The 18,987-nt window shown below is 35.9% G+C and overlaps 1 protein-coding gene across 2 annotated transcripts in view; it reads left to right on the top strand.

The window, feature by feature from the left end:
- Nucleotides 1-18,987, top strand: part of LOC149196814 (uncharacterized) — a 211,818-nt gene that overhangs the window by 76,253 nt on the left and 116,578 nt on the right. For both annotated transcript variants that reach the window (XM_089405656.1, XM_089405657.1), the window contains 3 exons: nt 1,725-1,796; nt 8,908-8,979; nt 11,891-11,962. In XM_089405656.1, coding sequence (XP_089261782.1) covers nt 1,725-1,796; nt 8,908-8,979; nt 11,891-11,962 — 216 coding nt within the window. The remainder of the gene's footprint in view (nt 1-1,724; nt 1,797-8,907; nt 8,980-11,890; nt 11,963-18,987) is intronic.

Below are 18,987 nucleotides of genomic sequence, written 5' to 3'. Positions count from 1 at the left end.
GGGAAAAGAGATCAAGCCTTTTATCAGTAAGCTTTGAGGACAAAGCTTTTTGAAGAGGAAGGCAATGTTATGAATAAAAATATATATAAAATAATACAAATAATGTAAAACAATAATGATAATAGATAATGATTAATTAATAATTAGTTAATGAAAACGTTGGTAAAGAGGTGCCTGCCTCTAGGGTATATAAGCAGGCCCTCATCCTCATTGTAATCTTCTCATATATATGCAGGCCCTGCCAATGCCTTTTAGGAATCTACAAAATGCTACCCACTGCAGAGAAAATGAAGAAAGAGTGCTGGATTTGGGGTTTCAGACCCTAGGGAGACCTCAGGAAAACCTAGAAAAGAGGCACTGATCTCGAAGGAGGATATATACCACATGAGAACCCTTAAAAGAAGGCACTGTCCCAAAACTTTGGCCCAGCTGCAAGAAATGTGAAATCCTTTCTCTGCAGTCACCAAACAGCAGTGATGCCACAACAGAGAGGCCTTAATGCAGCTGTTGAAAAATGATTGGAATAAAACAGGTGGTAAGCCCTCAAAGTGGGTGCTGTAGACTGGTATACAAGATGTCCAAAAGATGCATAAAACAGGGTCAAACAAAGAACCTTTCTCTAGCCAATAACATCACCATAAAAAGCAGTGCAGACACTCCTTTAAGTTAGGCAATCTTCCACTGCAATAACTTATCACCCATGTAAACAGCTGAGGAAAATACCCCAACCATCAGTGAAATGAGTGATGGACGTTCACATCTGCTTTGATAACACGTTGAGATTCATTGAGACTCTATGTATCAAATTGAACCAACTGGCAAACTCTAATTCCTGCAATAAACAAGAAGAAATATAGCACTAGAATTGTCCATCATGAAACCCTAAGAACAGTGCCCTAGAGCTGATCCAACTGCTAGAGAAGAAAATGCAACTCAAGAACAATAGAGCAAACACTTGGTATGGCGCACACAGTCTAAAGAATAAATCAGTTGTATATTAGAGTGATTTTGCAAATATTTTGAGTTTGTGTTTAATTTTATACATCACCCAAGAAGTAGGGTGCCTTCCCCAAGAGGGGTGATGGGTCCACATAATGACTAGGTTGGTCCTAACCACCTAGGTATTTATTAAATGTGTGTTGACTTAGGACTGCATCTACTTAAAGCTGAACTTTCTAAACACAGTTAAACACAAAAACAAAGTGATCTTGGCCATGGCTGTATGTGAAGATTTCATCATTTCAACACTCCCTGGATTGGGTAATTTCCTATATTGGGTAGTTGGAAAGAAAAATAAATAAATTATATTAATGTCCATCAATGACCATGTCTGCCTTTCACAATGCAGTGTTTTTTTTAATTTTTGAACTAGGAGGACTTGAGGTGCCCATGTCAAAGTAATATTGGTTTACTTAGGTAGTCAGTTTAGAAGATATTAGGTATACATCTTGCATTGCTAATATCATCTGCAATGCTGCAAAATCTTTGAGAAAACATTTAGAAGAATGTAACAACATTATTATGTTTTTGCTATTCTCCTGGATATAATTTTGAGTGTCATTGACCTACCTTTGTCATTCATGCACATTAATATAATTCACTTGTTTCAAAAGTTTTCTTGTAAATTCTCATTGTGTCAGAAAATGTATTCTTTTTTCCTCCAAAAAGTAATGCGTACCTTAGCATAAAGGTGATTGATTCGTTATTTTGGCTGCTGCAAGCAGGTCTTGTTGCTTTGACATATCTCAACATAAAGTCATGCTGTATAACTGATGCTGGATGCCAAAAGCTTGAAGGTAAATGTTAAAAGAGGTTTAATTCAGTTGGCAGATGCATTTTCATATATTTAAGAGTTATTTGTACAGTTTACCTTTGTATTCCAATTTCTTATCGAAGGCAGTCTATATTTTTGCATAGCTGCAGTTCTGAGAGATAGTGCATACCTTTCATTGTGTCAGTAAAATATTGCAGAATTCTAAACTGACCTTTTGTTATATAAAAAATAAGTATTTTTTAAACGATTTAGTTAATTAGGGCACAGGGCATGATCAAAGATCATGCCCATTCACCAAGAGGCACGTAGGGCTGTATTTAAGCCCGGGCCTCTCATCATGTAAATCATCCATTCAAATTCATTATTAATAAAATATATATTTTTATGACTATTGCTGGTTTGTCTGCTGCATGTGGTATCAGAGCCAATCGCTCTTTGGCTAACCTGCTACATGGTTCAGGATCTTCCACCACCGCTTATTTCTCTGTAACCCATGCCATCTGTGATCTTCTTGTCACTGGCCGTTCTCCCCACCGTTCATCTGTCGTGCTCCAACCCCGGTGTTGTCCTGTGTTACCCAACCGTCCTCTGCGTCGTGCCACTCCGTTCTTTGGCGCTGTTCCGACCTGCTGGGTGTTTCTGCTGTCTACCTCTGCTGTTTACCCGCGACTTACGGTGACACCAACCATTGACCACCGCCGTTTCATGTCAACCGTACATTATTCCGGCTGTCCCTGCATCCACGACCGCTTGTATCCCCCATGCACTTCACCCTTCCCTCCACATATGACTGCCTGCCTTATCCATTTTCTGCATCCCTCTTCTTCCAAATTTCCGCCGGTTCCAATTACATTTATATATTGAGACCAATATATAAACATTAGATTATATAGTCAACCATATAGCAAGGATTAGTTAATTATATAATTTCTTATTGTATAATTAATTAATATTGAACTATTATTTAATTTTTTTTTATTTAAATATATATATATATATATATATATATATATATATATATATTTTTATTATTTAAAAAAATAATTAGTTCAAATTAAGGAAGAAAGCTTAAACTGGTGGACAAATGTACACCCCTACAAACCCGTTCAATGTTGTCAATGACAATAACAAAAAATTAGCCGATCTCGAGAGTAAGGTTACCGAACATTCCGACGATATCAAGAAGCTTCATGATACGACAAATCAGATAGAAAAATAGCTCGGGCAGAACCATATTGAATCCAAAATGAATCATATTCAGATAATGACAATATTGACAGTTATTTGTGACCGGGTGAAGATTACACCCAAACAAATATTCCAGAATGATGAAGGTAATCAAGAACACAATTCAACAGATTCAACAAATTCAACAGATTCTCATGTAAAAATCGAGTCTCGAAAAAAATCATCGACACGCCATCAAGAAAATAGTAACGTGAATTTTCAAAATAAGCACCTTTGGAATCCATTCACCAATCAATACCCTTTTTTCACACCGCCGGTAGCGACGTATCAACGAAGAGCAAAAATCAAGCTACCCAAGCTCGACGATAACGAAAAATGTAGCGTGGCTTAATAAAGCAGAAGAATATTTCGAGATTTACGATATTGACAATGATGACGAAAAGATTAGGCACGCTTCCATGAAAATGGAAGACGAAGCATATAATTGGTATATGTGGTGGAAGAAGACGACACTCGTTATCAGTTGGAGAAAATTTAAGGATGTGTTCTTTAAAAGATTCCAAGGTGTCAAGGAAGAAGAGTTCTTTTCAACACTCATCAGATTGCGACAAAAAGGAGATGTGGATGAATACACTCGAGAATGGGAGACCTTAGCAACACGAGTACCTGGGTTATTAGAATCTCGTATAATCCAATCGTACATCTCTGGACTTAAAACCCATCTATGAGTAGAACTTGAGCTTCATGACATTACGTCGATAGAAGTAGCAAGACAAAAAGAAAAAGCCATTGAAAAGGAATTTGAAAAGATACCGTGGTCAAAACCGGAAAAAGTATATTCAAGACGAAGATTTCCCCAATCTGCGAATATGGATAATACAAATATGTTCCACCACATCTTCGTGAAGGAGAAAAATCTAACGTGGAAATGCAAAGGATGAAAGAGGGCAAGTGCAAACGCTGTGGTGAAAAGTGGGACCCTAAACATAGGTGTGCTAAATGAAAAGAGACAAAGAACCTATATAACTATGAAGCAACTAATGATTCAAACAGTGATGAATCAGACATAGAAGGAATAGAAGATGCCCCAGAATTCTCTCCAGAACTAGATGACGAAAGCATTCCACAAGTGTCATTATCAGCTATGACATGAATATCACAACCCTAGACGTTAAAACTAAAAGGACATATCAAGAAGAACAATGTAATGGTTCTCATCGACACTGGTAGCACCGAATTTTTTAGACTCAACCATGGCAAAGAGACTCAACATTTTCACATTTCCCATGCCCAACAGGAAGGTGATGCTAGCCGACGGCAAGAAGAATGAAAAGGTAGGGAAATGCCATAAGGTCAAATTGCAGATTCAAGACTTTAATTTAGAATCTTTGTTCTATATTGTACCATTAGGATGAGTAGATGTGGTCTTAGGTATCCAATGGATACAAACCCTAGGCACTTACTCTGCCAACCATCAAAAGCAGTTTATAAGCTTTAAATGGGAAGGGCAGAGGTACAAGTTATACGGATTCCAAGCACCAAAAAATCAAATCATGTCGTCATCCCAAATGATGAAAATGATTCGAAAAGGAGCACCAGCCTATGTAGTACAATGTCACCAATTAGAAATGTTATCTGCAAAAGTGATCAACGAAGAGTCACCAGAAGTATAAGAGCTAATTCAGAAGCACAAAAAGGTATTCCAAGACTTGCCCATGAAAATGCCGCCTAACAAGGAAATCAAGCATACAATAGAAGTCAAAGCAGGATCAGACCTCGTCAACATCAAACTGTATCGATATCCGCATCACCAAAAGACTGAAATTGAGAGATTAATCCAAGACCTTTTAAAATGTGGGATCATCTCAAAAAGTAAGAGTCCTTATGCTTCTCCAGTTGTATTGGTAAGGAGGAAGGATGGATCATTCAGGCAATGCATTGATTATAGAGGATTAAACAAAATAACGATTAAAAACAAATTCCCAATTCCCTTCATCGATGAAATGTTGGATGAACTACATGGCGCAAAATACTTCTCAAAATTGGATTTAATGTCAGGCTATTACCAAATCAGAATCAGGTTGGAAGACATACCAAAAACTGCATTCCAAACACACGAAGGTCACTACGAATTTAAAGTAATGCCCTTTGCATTAACCAATGCACCAACAACGTTCCAAGCCACTATGAACGAATTATTTCATCCATATCTTAGGAAGTTTGTATTTGTATTCTTTGATGATATTTTAAATTACAGTAAAACTTGGAAGGAGCACCTGCAACATCTGGATAAATTTCTCACACTATTGGAAGAGCTTCAGTTCTACACCAAGAAATCCAAATGCACCTTTGGGAAGGAAGAAGTAGAATATCTCAGGCACATGATATCCCATGAAGGAGTAAAAGTGGACCCTAATAAAATCAAGGCTATAAAGGAATGAACCAAACCAATTAATATATCCAAACTAAGAGGGCTCTTAGGATTGACGGGATATTACCGAAGATTTATTAAAAACTATGCACATATAACTGCACCTCTAACAAACCTTTTAAAGAAGAATTCATTTCAATGGAATGAGGAAGCAAGAAGGTGTTTTGAAGAATTGAAGGAAGCTATGTCTAATGCCTCGGTATTGGCAACTTCAGATTTCTCTAAACCATTTATCATTGAGTGTGATGCTTCCGGGTTCGGTATAGGTGCAGTGTTAATGCAAGAGGGGCATCCAATAGCTTTTGAAAGCAGGAAGCTCAATAAATGGGAACGTCTTCAATCCACATACAACAAGGAAATGCTCGCTATTATACACGCACTAGCCAAGTGGAGACAATATCTTTTGGGAAGTAAGCTCTCCATTCAAACAAACCATAACAGTGTCTAGTACCTCCTCCAACAAAAAACACTTTCCGAAGAACAACAAAAATGGATTGAAAAAATTGCCGCCTTTGACATGGAGATATTACATAAAAAGGGAAAAGACAATGTAGTAGCAGATGCCCTGTCTAGGAAGGACGAAAAACCAACATTACTTGCAGTCTCGGTTGTTGTTCCTAAATGGCTTAATGAGATTCGAAGTGAGTATGCCAAGGATTCAGAAATAACCACGATAATCAATAACCTTCTAGACAACTCAAAATTTGAATGGAAGAACGATATTCTATGGTACAAAGGAAGAATCTATCTGAATTCAAACTCCAAGTTTAAATCCAAGATACTCAAGGAGTCACACGATTTACTGTCATCTGAACATGTAGGATTCTTTAAAATTTACTACAATGCACGTCAATCATTCTCTTTTGGAAAGGGATGAGTCGCGATATTCAGAAATATGTAGTAGAATGTGATAAATGTCAAAGAAATAAAAGTGAAAATATTATGACACCTGGATTACTTCACCCCTTAAACATTTTGAATAAAAAATGGGAAGAAATATCAATGGACTTTATTGAGGGGTTACCTGTATCCGATGGCAAGGATAAGAATTTCGTAGTAGTCGACAGACTCACCAAATATGCTCACTTTATTGCAATGAAGAAATTAGACTCAGCTAAACAAACCGCTGAGATATTTTGCAAGAATATTTATAAATTACATGGTTTTCCGAAAGTCATTGTGAGTGATAGAGATGCCAAATTTAAGGGTTGTTTCTGGAAGGAATTGTTCAACCATATAGGGACCTACCTAAATATGAGTTCCGCTTACCACCCTTAAACAGATGGACAAATGGAGGTTGTCATTAAATGTTTTGAAGCCTACCTATGTTGTTACGCCATAGAAAAACAAAATAAGTGGGTTCAATGGTTTCATCTCACTGAATGGTGGTATAATTCTCCTTACCATACGTCAGCAAAAATGGCTCCATTCCAAGCTTTGTATGGGTACGAACCTCTGAAATGGAAGGATCTAGCTACCGTCTAGACAAATCTACCAACTGTTAAAAACCAACTAGAAGAAACCCAGAAAATCATCCAAACCCTAAAAGAAAATTTAAATAATGCAAGAAACCGTATGAAGCAACAAGCTGACCGAAATAGAACCGAGAGAGAATTTGAAGTTGGAGAATGGGTATTTGTCAAGCTCCAACAATACAAACAATTGTCTTTGAAATGAAAAGGAAAAAATAAATTGGCACCAAAGTTCTATGGACTATACTAGATCAACAAAAAGATCAACCAAGTTGCATATAGTTTAAGCCTTCCGGATAAAAGTCGTGTTCACAACGTCTTCCATGTATCATGCCTTAAAAGGGCACTTGGTGACCATCAATCAACACAAACAATGCTTCCATCTTTAGATGATGAAGGGAGGGTCATTTTAGAGCTAGAAGGTATCATATCCACCAGGGAAAAGAAGCTCCGATCATGAGTAATCAAAGAGTACTTGATCAAGTGGAAGGGCTTACCAGAAGAAGAAGCTTCTTGGGAAACTGAAGCGTTTCGTCAACAACATCCTGTTGTTACGTATGCTTTGAGGACAAAACATCTTTTTGGGAGGAAGGCAGTGTTATATAAAAATTAAGTATTTTGTAAACGATTTAGTTAATTGGGGCACAAGGCATGATCAAAGATCATGCCCATTCACCAAGAGGCACGTAGGGCTGTATTTAAGCCCAGGCCTCTTGTCCTATAAATCATCCATTCAAATTCATTATTAATAAAATATATATTTTTATGACTACTGCTGGTTTGTCTACCGCACCTTTTCATTAACATTATGAATCAAGACTAGTGGTTCATAATCACATTCTATTTTCTGATTTTAATAGACTCATTTTTTAATAATATCCCTTTGCATTGGTTTTACTGCCATGTGTTCACTGTTATCTTTATTGAGCACTTATAAGGAGTTCACCATAACCATGCACGTGGCTGTTTCTTATGTTATTTTTGATTGCTATCCTAGAAGTTCTATTCATTTCATATCAGTGTTGCAAACATCGTGAAAAACTCACGATAACATCACCAGTTTGTGATTTTTTCCATTCGCCGATTTTATTGGTTGAAAACATCACCAATTTTTAAGTACGAAAAAATTGAGATATAAAATCATAAACCTTGTTATTAAATCAGGGTAAAGTCGCAATAAAATCGTATCAATTCAAAGAATTGCCTGAAGTCAAATTTTATTTTATTTTATTTTTATTATATATATATATATATATATATATATATCCATTTTTTTTAAATTTTGCCAATGTTTGCCGATTTTTACTAATATATTCCCAAATTTGATGCTTTTTATAATTAATTAATTAATTTATTTGAAGGGCCCTCGCCGATTTTATCCTGATGCTGATTTCAGCAGCATTGTTTCATAATGTTCAAATGGTCAGAATTTATAAGCTTCAAGTATATGATTAATTGTTAGCAGGTTTCTTTGATGGGATAATGGAGGTCCTCTTCAAGTACAGGCTTCTGTCCAGAGTTTATATGTATTCTTTGCTTTTCATATCTCAAGTCCCTTTAAAATATTTGTAAAACCTGATAGTTTCCTTATATATATATATATATTATTATATATATATAGATACTATATAGTGCAAGTCCGGGAAAAAGATAAAAAGGCTGAAAGGGCTAAATTCAATTGTAATTGCATTACCTGTTTGCCATTATTAATGGTGACATTTAAATATTAGAATGATGTTAATGAATATCATAATGAATATCCTTTCTTTTGTAAAGGTTATAAAACTGATGTGTAAAGTCTATCTTGATTCTTATAAGGGTTAAATTAGAAATCTACATAAATGATAAATCTGTCACTGAAAGCAAGGATGATGAACTTTTCATAATGACATGATATTTCATTTAGTCCCGTTCTTCCAGTTCTTCATTGCATTTTTTTTCTATCTATATTATCACTATTGTGTTCAATTTAGTGGTTTCTGTTATCTCTTCACTCTTTAGGCATGAAGCAGAATTTAACGCCAGTGTTGATGTTTTTGCAGGACTTTGGAATTTAAAGACTCTGAACATGGCCTATAACAATATTACACATGCTGGCCTAGTACATCTTAAAGGTTCTTTTATATCTCTCACATTCATTCACATGGGATGCAAATTTGCACAAGTATTCCACAAAACGTTGCATTTTCATAGTCAATATTTGTGTCACATAGGACAGGACTGATGTCGTAGTTGACTTAATAGAGTTTTTCAGTCATCTGTGTTTCTGATCCACTCACATCATTGTAAACGAACAATGGTATTGGATTTTATGGCCGTGTGGATGCCAGATGTATTCTGTTTGATTAAACCAGTGTGGTAGACTCTGCTTCATATTGTAAGTTTAAAGGAGGACCTGGTGCTGAACACCTGATCAGTGATGCCTTGCGCAGCTGTGGTGCTGTTCCAGTTACAACTGTTCTAGTTACAACACTCTCTCTTGTGTTGCCTGTCAGATAGGATGAGACATGCTCCTCAATGGCATTGGTTTGAATTTTTTTTTTTTTTTGTTATATATATTTTTTCGGTGCTCTGAGGTGAGCAGAGGTGCTCAATGGAACATAAAGATAAGCAACATGTAAGGTACAACGAGTTATAAATTGTTTGATGCATCTCCAGAGAAACATGTATCTAAAGCTATGTAAAACTATAAGCAACATTCGAAAGTAGAATGGAAAACAGCAAAGATGACTAAACTATAGGACCACAATAAGAGGAGTGAAAATACGAGGTGTATTAATTTTGAGATTTACCTTGTCAGTATGATGAACGTACTTGTGCTCGTGGATTATGTTTTCTCAATTTTTCTCATCTAGTGTTGGTAGGTATATGCTAAAAGACCAAAAGTGATGAGGGTATATCTTTGAACATTTATGGTATCTATTTGCTATGGTGCATGAAACAATGAAATGGGTAACTTTTCTGAAACTAGGTTTTGGAAGCAGCTCCGGGAATTTTCAGGAAACAGTGAAACATGATAATTAAAAATATGTAAATGGTTGTATAATTAAAAATTATAAATTTCTCAGGAAAAACTAATTAAAAATTATAAAAGCATTTGAAAACACAGGGTGAAAGTACTGAACAGTACAGATTTCAATATTCATGTATTCCATCTTTCAAACACAAGGGAAGTTGGAACAATATGAGTATGAAATTCAAAATTCGAATTAATATATTAGATGAGTCATTATTGGAATATAGCATAGATGTTAAAACGGGTCCTATTCCATATAATAGAAGAAGACTATATCGATCAAGGTCATCAGGTTCACATCATCAGATATTTGGTACCCAGTATTCTAATAGCTTTGACATTGAGATGTTCCTTGAAATGATGCAGAACCTGAGGATGATGCTACAACAATACTAGTGCCTTCCACAACCTGGTGAGTTGTGGAAGTTCTTTGATTTTGGTAGTATTCAATAGGCTGTTTATAGACCTTAAGATCATTATTTGGTAGATTTTGACAGCAATATTAACAACCATCATGATGGATGGTAGTTATACACTATTACCTTTAACCTATAGTCAGATAAGTTTAGGCATACGTCAGACATGTTGCACTGCATGACATGATGTGAGAAGATATGTAATTGGGAGGGCTTTCAATCAGTGATAGAATAGACTATGTGAAAGGTTAAAGCAAAATAGTCTTTTATTTTGTATTGTATATATACCAATTGAAGAAATGGAGTTGTGAAGATGGATAATCCTTAGTGTGTCTTCTCATTTACACAGTAGTCAATAATTTAATTTATATAATTGATTTCAATAGTTTTATAATTTATTACATGATAACACATGACCTTACTTTTATGGAGTAAAGGCTGTAATGAGGTGAGGTGAACTATGAAAGGAAGCCAAGTTGGGTTAGATTTCCTTTTCTGTATTTGGAGTGAAATCCATAAGATCAAAGTGCCAAGCTAGATCTTTGTGGGTCACACCAGGAGAGAGAAAACAAGATGAAATAAAAATAACAGGTGGAGTGATGGTACCCACGTATCGTCAGTCCAAATTAGATGGGTTCATATAACCAGTTGGGACTAAAGATTTTGTCTTATTTGTGGGATAAATCACATGTACATTATACCTGGAGGATGGTTTATACTGCGAGTTAATTGATAAGGGTGGAAAGCTTGTTGACCGATAAATATTTGTGTTTCCAAATTTATCTGTATTTTTCCCTTTCTATTTTCCAATCTTCACTTTATTTTCCCAAGTTAGAGTCCAGATTGGTCTTCATTCCTGGCTTGTGGTAGGTGCTGTAAATGTCTTGGAAGTCCTTAAGTTTTAGCGAAGCCAATTTAAGCTTCTGTCAAGTTAATTACATTCTGTGGATGGACTATTTAATGCTGACAAAATACTAAGGCATACCATCAAACATTCCTTTTGTGAAGTGCTTAATGGGTTTCAGAACCTTATGTATTCAGTCTACCTGTAATATGCATGTCATGAATGCGAAATTAACTGCTGCCAACATTTTACTTTCTATTTAATTTTAATCTCTTTCCCATCTTTTATTTCTTTATAAACATTCATGCCACCTTGACTATCGTGCATTCATTGTAATGCCATTTATGAATAGTATGTCAGCATCTTTTTGTTTTCACTACTTCTAAAGGTTGGAGTGACTTGATTGCTGCCCATTTCTAGTCTTTGTGAAGGGCTCCTTTCAATGCATGTAGTATAAAACAGAAGTAATTGGAACTCTATGGACTAATTGGAGTTTGTAGTTATGCCTGTCACAGATTTGTTTAGAGGTCCTTTGCAACAATAGATTGTACAAGTACTGCCATTGATTAATGGTGGGAGTGTAGACATATATTAAGGATCAAAATCATATATTTTGAGGCCAAATACTGTTATGAATTGTAATTATGATTGTTTGATGCCTGATTCTCGGAAATATAAATGCTTCTTGAAATAATAAGTTATTGGAAATATGAATGCTTCTTGAAATAATAAGTTATTGCTACTTTCAGGCTTGACAAACTTGGAGAACTTAAATTTGGATTCCTGTAGAGTTGGAGACGAGGGAATGGAATGTTTGAGAGGTGTTTTTCTCAATCCCAATGCTAATTTTTTCATTCAAATTCATTTGTTTTGTTCAGATCCTCAGTTTTTATAGTTTGACATTCTTTTCATGTTAATTTACCTAGTTTGCTAAACTGGGTTTTTTCTTTTCCTTTTAAGTGCAGAAAGTATTCATCTTTAAGTTAATTATATTGTTGACATATTTGGAAGTCGGTACCAAGAAATTTTTTCTTGAAATTTCATTTAGTATCCATGGGTTTGTGTTTGCTGGTTTTCTTGTTTGCATACTGTTCTTGCATTCAAGAGAGAATCATTTTACAGTTCTTGAAAAAATTTAAAAACTAGCAAGTAGAAAAATGTGCACATAAGGTGTTGCTACTTTATGTCCATGCATAAATGATTTTTGTTGGTAATTTTTAACATCTGATTCACGAGAATTGCAATTCTTATTTGCAGGCTGAAAATTATATGTAAGAACATGCAGAATTATTGATAATTAAAACTCACATGGTGTTTGACAGATATTTTGCCACTGTTACTGCATAATGTAGCACCTTAGTGCAAAGCCTCATTAAGTAATCTAGATTGAGAGCAACAATGGGATTAGCCACCACTGTCACCTTAGTAACTATTCCTTTGCTATTATGTGGCCAGATACAATCCCCACAAGGGAGGCTTCCACAGTGATATTAGGAAATAAATAACCCAAGTAGATTACGCTAAATCAGTGTTGATAAAATCGTCGATTTGTTGGCGATGTGCCAAAAAATCGTGATTTTTTTTCTTTTTCGGCCAGCTGTTTTTTTGGCCCAATTCTTTTATCTTGATTTTTTCTGGTTTTCGCTGATTGTTTTTCCGATTTTGAAAAAATGAATATATTTAAATATTTTGTATTTTTGAATGTTTGCCACGGTTTTCCAATTTTTTCGCCAATGTTTTCTAGAAGATGTTTTCTGGATCCTAGCCAATTTTTTGCCAATGCTGTTTTTTCAACACCAGGCTAAATGCACCCTAATGGTTCTACTACAAGATTATCCTAAGCATAGATATTCAAAAATTAGGGTTTTGGGTGATTTAAAGTATAATTTTTAGATAACAAGTTCAAAGGACCCTATGACTAAATATAGAAGACTTGGTAAGTCCTAAGAAGGCTCAAGTACACTCCCAAACCAATGCAATCTAAAAATTACACTTTGCTGTTTCAAACTATGGTTTTATTCATAAGGGCTATTTATAATGCAACATTGTGACAATATACAAATGTTTATAACAACGATAACAAAACAGACCAAAATATATAACATACAAGTGAAAAATAAGGGCTATTCGATGAGTGAACCATGAAATAAATTACAAAAATTTTCAACTGCTGAAAATACATAAAACAACAAATAAAACCATAGATGTTAGCCCTAATTAATGGATGAAAAATATATGTAAAATAATATTTCCACTTTTCCAAGTTATTGCATGCAAAAAGTCTAGCCCTAGGACAATTAGGTCAAAGGTAAATAAAGTTGAAAATGCATATTTTGTTATAACCTAACCCTAATTTACCCTAGATAACATAAGAAAATTTTATGGTTTTATTTTATAGATTGCCGTGAGAATAGACTAGTGCCTTCCTCAATCAAAGGCTAATGGGGTCTAAGGCTCAATTCTATGGAAGAAGATTGATCAAAGCAATTTCAAGGAGAGAGAGGAAGCACACTTAGGTTCCTCAAGAGAAACTAAATGAAAAATCTTGTCAAGAAGATGTTAGAGCCACAAAATATTCAGCGATACTTTGGTGAAAATTTCATTAAAACCCTGATTTTACAACAAGTACAAAATCGAGGAAGATACAATAAAATAATACAAAATCATCATAGAATCACCATTCATCATCCAAGAGAGAGCCCCTTTCAATCAAAATAACATCCCTACGACAAATTACTCCTTTGATGCTCCATAGTGCACAAGGGAGACTAAGCTAGCTAGTGCACACTACTCTCCAAGTGCTTGTGACAATGATCCTTGTTGAAGAAAGTGTAACTAGGTTTGGTATTTACAAATGTAATTTTGAACTTTGTACTTGTCAAGAAAAATAAATATTCTTTTTTTAAATTATAAGAATTGAGTTTCTTGCTCATTCCATAGGTCTAGGAAAGTCAAAGAGTCAAAGACGTGTAAAGAGCTCTATTTGAGCATATATGCAATGTATACAAATCTATAAAATGGTGTCTAACAACCTTCTAGTAATGACAAGCACGATCCTCTTCACGTCGGTTAGCAAATGAATTAAATAGAAGTCATGTCGGCTTGGAAAAGGAGACAAAACGGTTCACTTGGTCAAGTCGGCTTAATATGGAGACATAACCACTATATATACCCAGCTAGGGTCACCGCAAAAGAGCAGAACAAAAACTCGCATTTCTCTGAGATAATTCGGTTGGGTACAGGTCTGCAATCCGCATTACAGGAGGGCACAAATTCAGACTTCTTTGCAACTTCGGGTGAGGACAGAGACTCGCATTATTTGTGACTTTTGGATGGTTACAGGATGGGTACAGGTTTGAGATCCTTGCAGTTCGGATGGCAAAACAGTGAGACAATTTCGGATAGATGCCACAAAGATATAGTCTCAGGTGCAATAAAGAAGGTCTCGGGTCTCTGTCTCGGCATATAGTCATGATCTCGGTATACCTTATGAATAGTCCTCATAGTGACACACACTGTCTCAACATACATACTGTCTTGACATAATACTCTATCAACATACTTAACATAGTCATGTTGTTCGCATAATAGTCTTGATCATAATCCTATCAAAGACTAGATCATGATGAAGATCTCAAAGCATTACATGAACCAAGGTCATGATGAAGAACGGTATGATGACCTTGTTGATATGGTGAAGATCTCTATGAAGATGCAGCAGTAATGAAGATCTCAGCAGTGTAGTGATGATGATCTTAGCAATGACAAAGAAGAGGATTGGTGTCTTGGTCTTGGAGTGGCTTAGTAAGTCAAGGGTCATGGTCTTGGTATTTGTTAATTGGAATCTCTATAAGAAGAATTTTGTGCGGGTTTTCCTCTCCAAGAGGGAGAGGTTTTGGCCTTGGCAGAAACCCAACATTTTGTGTTCTTGTCTCTTTGTTATGGTAGCTATTTAATGAATTAAAGAAGACACACTAACATTAAAGAATATGCTAATAAGCTAAATGTTAAATATCTCACAAATAGTTATCATGCTAAAAAGAATCTCATTAACTCCATGTCCTAGATTCTTCAACATGGCATCAGAGCTATGGTTACAGTCAAAGGAAGGGAAAAAAGGAGACATTTCAAGGATCAAGTTTCTAGCAGGGCATCGAAGCAAGCTGAAGGACATCAAGATCTGCATTAAAGAAACAAACCTTGATCTTGATCAAACCTAGCAATCTACATGAACAATCTACATCAGCAAGGGATTTTGTTTATGTAATCAAGGAGACAGTATACAACAACAAGAACTTGTGTCTCCACAATCATCATCAAAAGGCCACCAAGACCCTCATTAAGATGTTTACAAAACAAGATAGCTCGAAGGATTTCAAAATGAAGATCGCATCACTTGGAGAAAGCTGAAACCCTAGCAGCAATCCTGATCTACAAAAGAAGGCAAATCATATTGAAGAAGAAAAAGCATTGTCATCATCTTCAAGGTTATAAAAGCAAGGATCATTTCCTTGTCCTAGAAGACAATCATCGAAGGAAAGCAGCAAAGCATCCTCATCAAAAGGAGCAACCTTTCCCATTCTTTCCATCAAAGAGAAGATCATCCAAGAGGAAAACTCCAATACATCTTCTCCAACAAGCATCAAAGTGATCAAGTAGAAGAGTTCATCTTCACTTGTCAAGTAAGTATCTTTCATTTTTATAATCAAGTTTGGTTAATTGACTTCATGATTGCAAGGAGATCTATGGGTTGGATAGGTCATCAAAAGTCCTTGCATGAAATTAGGAGGATTGTCATAATCCTCATAGATAAAAGAAGTAAGTGAACATATCAAGAAAGAAGTCTCCTTTGAATTCATGGGAAGAAACTCTTAAGGTCCTCTCACCCCTACGTAGCAAAAAAGGAGACATAAGAGAGATATATGAAATGCAGTGAAGAAGGTCATATCAGTTAGACCTGGTTGAACGTGTCAAAGAATGAAGGAATATCTTCATGAGATCTCAATTGAGAGATCTGGGAAATATGATAAGAAGACAATCATCATTGTTCTAATTGATAAGCAAGACAACAAATGTTCATAAATAAGAAGGTTGCCTCATTCAACAATCTGTGATCTCTATGCTAAATAGAGAAAGACAATTTGAAGGCAAAAATGTTGAAGGTTAAAGGACTCAAACATTTGCAGAAAGGAAAGGAAAGTTTCGTCCTCAAGCAAGACAAAACAGTGCGATGGAAAGATTGTGAAAAGAAAGCTCATATTGCCGGAAAGATGGAGGAAGTTGAAGAAAAGGGCCAAGGAAAGAGGGAGCAATAGATCTCCACTATGATTAGATGGCCTCCCCCACAAAAGGGTCATATAATAAGCTCCTAAATTTCTAGTTATGACCATGATATTAAGATGCATCGTGGCATCATGGAAACATTAAAAACAAGAGCCCATGACAACACCTTGGGAATCATGAAGGACTAAATCCATGGCAGTTAAACATGAAGGATATAACTCTTGGGAACCTCATTGGACATTGAAGGAAAGGAAGGAGTCATCCAGGACAGGTCTCATCATACATCAAGTCAAAAAGGAAACATCTGCTAGATGGGGATATGCAAGATCCTCAAGATTCTCTGATGGAATCCTTATCGGAGGATTCACTAATCTAGAGAGGAAGCAAGTGTTTCATCAAGAACTCCAACTCATGGAATTCATGGATGATGTTATGACGACATAAGAAAAGAAGCAGATCAAGGGGTTGAAGACACTTCAATCAAGGAAGTTGCTAGAAGAAGCCTAGATGACTTAATGGTAAAATGAGGTATGTATGCTTATGTTTAAATTTTATAATATCGGTGAAAATATCGGCAAATATCAGCAAGCATAAAAAATAATTTTTTCAAAATTTTAAACATAGCCGATATTTTCAAAATGTCACGATATTTTGCCAATATTTTGAAAATATTGCGATATTTTCGAATATCGCCGATATATCGTTGATATTATCAACAATGTTTTATAATGTCATGTTGTATGGTTGCAGGTAATATTGATCATTACATCTATCTTAAGAAGCATGATCAAGGGAAAATGTTCTCCTCCTCTGAAAGGATGCAGAAAGGCATAAGTCACACTAATCAACATAATATGTTCTCATATGAAGTATGAGGTGGTTGACTATGATTACAAAACTTTGATTAGAAACCCTTGAGAATGTAATGTGTGAGGAAGGGAGAAATCGTGAAATATGCAACCATGATGAAGGCAATCAACTTCCAAAAAACCAAGAAGACTTGAGTAAGAAATCTATCAGAAAGATATGAAGACTCTGATGAAAGTCTAGAAAAGATAGAGACCCTTGACAATGCATATCTTTGGGAAATGTGTCAACAAGTATGCAGGATATTGATACCTACTAAAAAGGTGTCATGTTAAAAAGCCATCTCGAAAGGTACGATTTGATTTAATGCTATGTTTTGATTTCTTAAATAATCTGGGTGAAGTTCATGCAGGGTTACTAGAACAAGATTTGTAAGTGCAAGTACAACCAACATTCATGCGATGGATGGAAACTCCTGAAAGAAGCATGAAGAGAAAGAAGTAGCCATATGAAGAAGGTTCCAGATATGTACCAAGAAGGCCACTTTCCATGAAGAGAGGAATGACATGATAGAATAAGAAAGAAACTGATCGATGGCCGTTGCCCTACAAGGAAGAAGCTTCACTGAATTTCATGACATCATGGAAAGAAGTTGATCAAGTAACTGAAGGACCCACGAAAAAAGAAGTTGTTGATGAAAGGAGAATCCCTAATTAAGAGGGAGCTTGTATTGAGTCACCCCTGATTAAAAAGGAGTGATAGATGTGTTTTTCCATTTCATGTGTTATGCACTAGACTAGGACTAACAACCGTAAGTCTTGTTGAAGAATCTGGGGCAGTTGGCATTAGATAGATTCTTCTATACTTGATAATAATTTGTGAAATGCTTTTACAATTTATCTTATCTTGATCTTCTTCTTATTACGAATGTGTGTGTTTACTTCATCAAACTGATACCATAACAAAGAGACAAGAACGTAAGAAGTTGGCATTCTGCCAGGGCCAAAACCTCTCCCTCTTGGAGAGGAAAACCTGCACATAATTCTTCTTATAGAGATTCTATTTGACAAATACCAAGACCATGATCCTTGACCTACTAGGCCACTCCAAGACCAAGACACCAATCCTCTTCTTTGTCATTGTTGAGATCATCTTTATTGCTGCACCATCGAGGCAATCACTACTGCATCATGTCATTACTGCTGCAACATCTTTGCTGTCCCTTCACCGAAGTCTTCATCAACTAGATCTTCCATGTTGAGATATGTATTGGAGAGCTGCCTTTTGATCCACCGAGATCATGACTGTCTTATCGTAGCCTTTACCGAGATCATGACCATGTTAGGATCATGACTGCACCTTGACTGAGAATGTAACTATGTTCATCATGATTGCACTGCAATCTTTACCGAGATCTTACTTGTCATGGCTATGCCGAGAATATATATCATTGTGGTATTACTGAGTTTCTTATCCGAAATTGTGAGAGTATGTGAGTGTGTACAACAATCATCCTTATCTGAAAAACCAGAGGGATCCTTCTCCTAACCGAAACACTGTCTTGCACCTTTATCCGAGATTTTTGTAACCCTGAACTTGACCGAGATTTCAGAGAGGAGTGCAATCATCACCGAGACTGTACCTTCCTGCACCTTCGAAGTTTCAGAAGAATTCAAAATTCTGTCTTCTCCTTTTCTGCGCAGACCTTGATTGGGTATACATAGTGGTTTGCCCATGTATTTGAGCCAATTTGTCC

The sequence above is a fragment of the Pinus tabuliformis genome, chromosome 2_2 (assembly GCF_031772625.1).
Source record: "Pinus tabuliformis cultivar Carrire ecotype Pingquan chromosome 2_2, CPIR1, whole genome shotgun sequence".
In the NCBI taxonomy this organism is placed as follows: domain Eukaryota; kingdom Viridiplantae; phylum Streptophyta; class Pinopsida; order Pinales; family Pinaceae; genus Pinus; species Pinus tabuliformis.
Note: the sequence above shows the minus strand (reverse complement) of the source record. Positions and strands in the feature narration are given on the sequence as shown.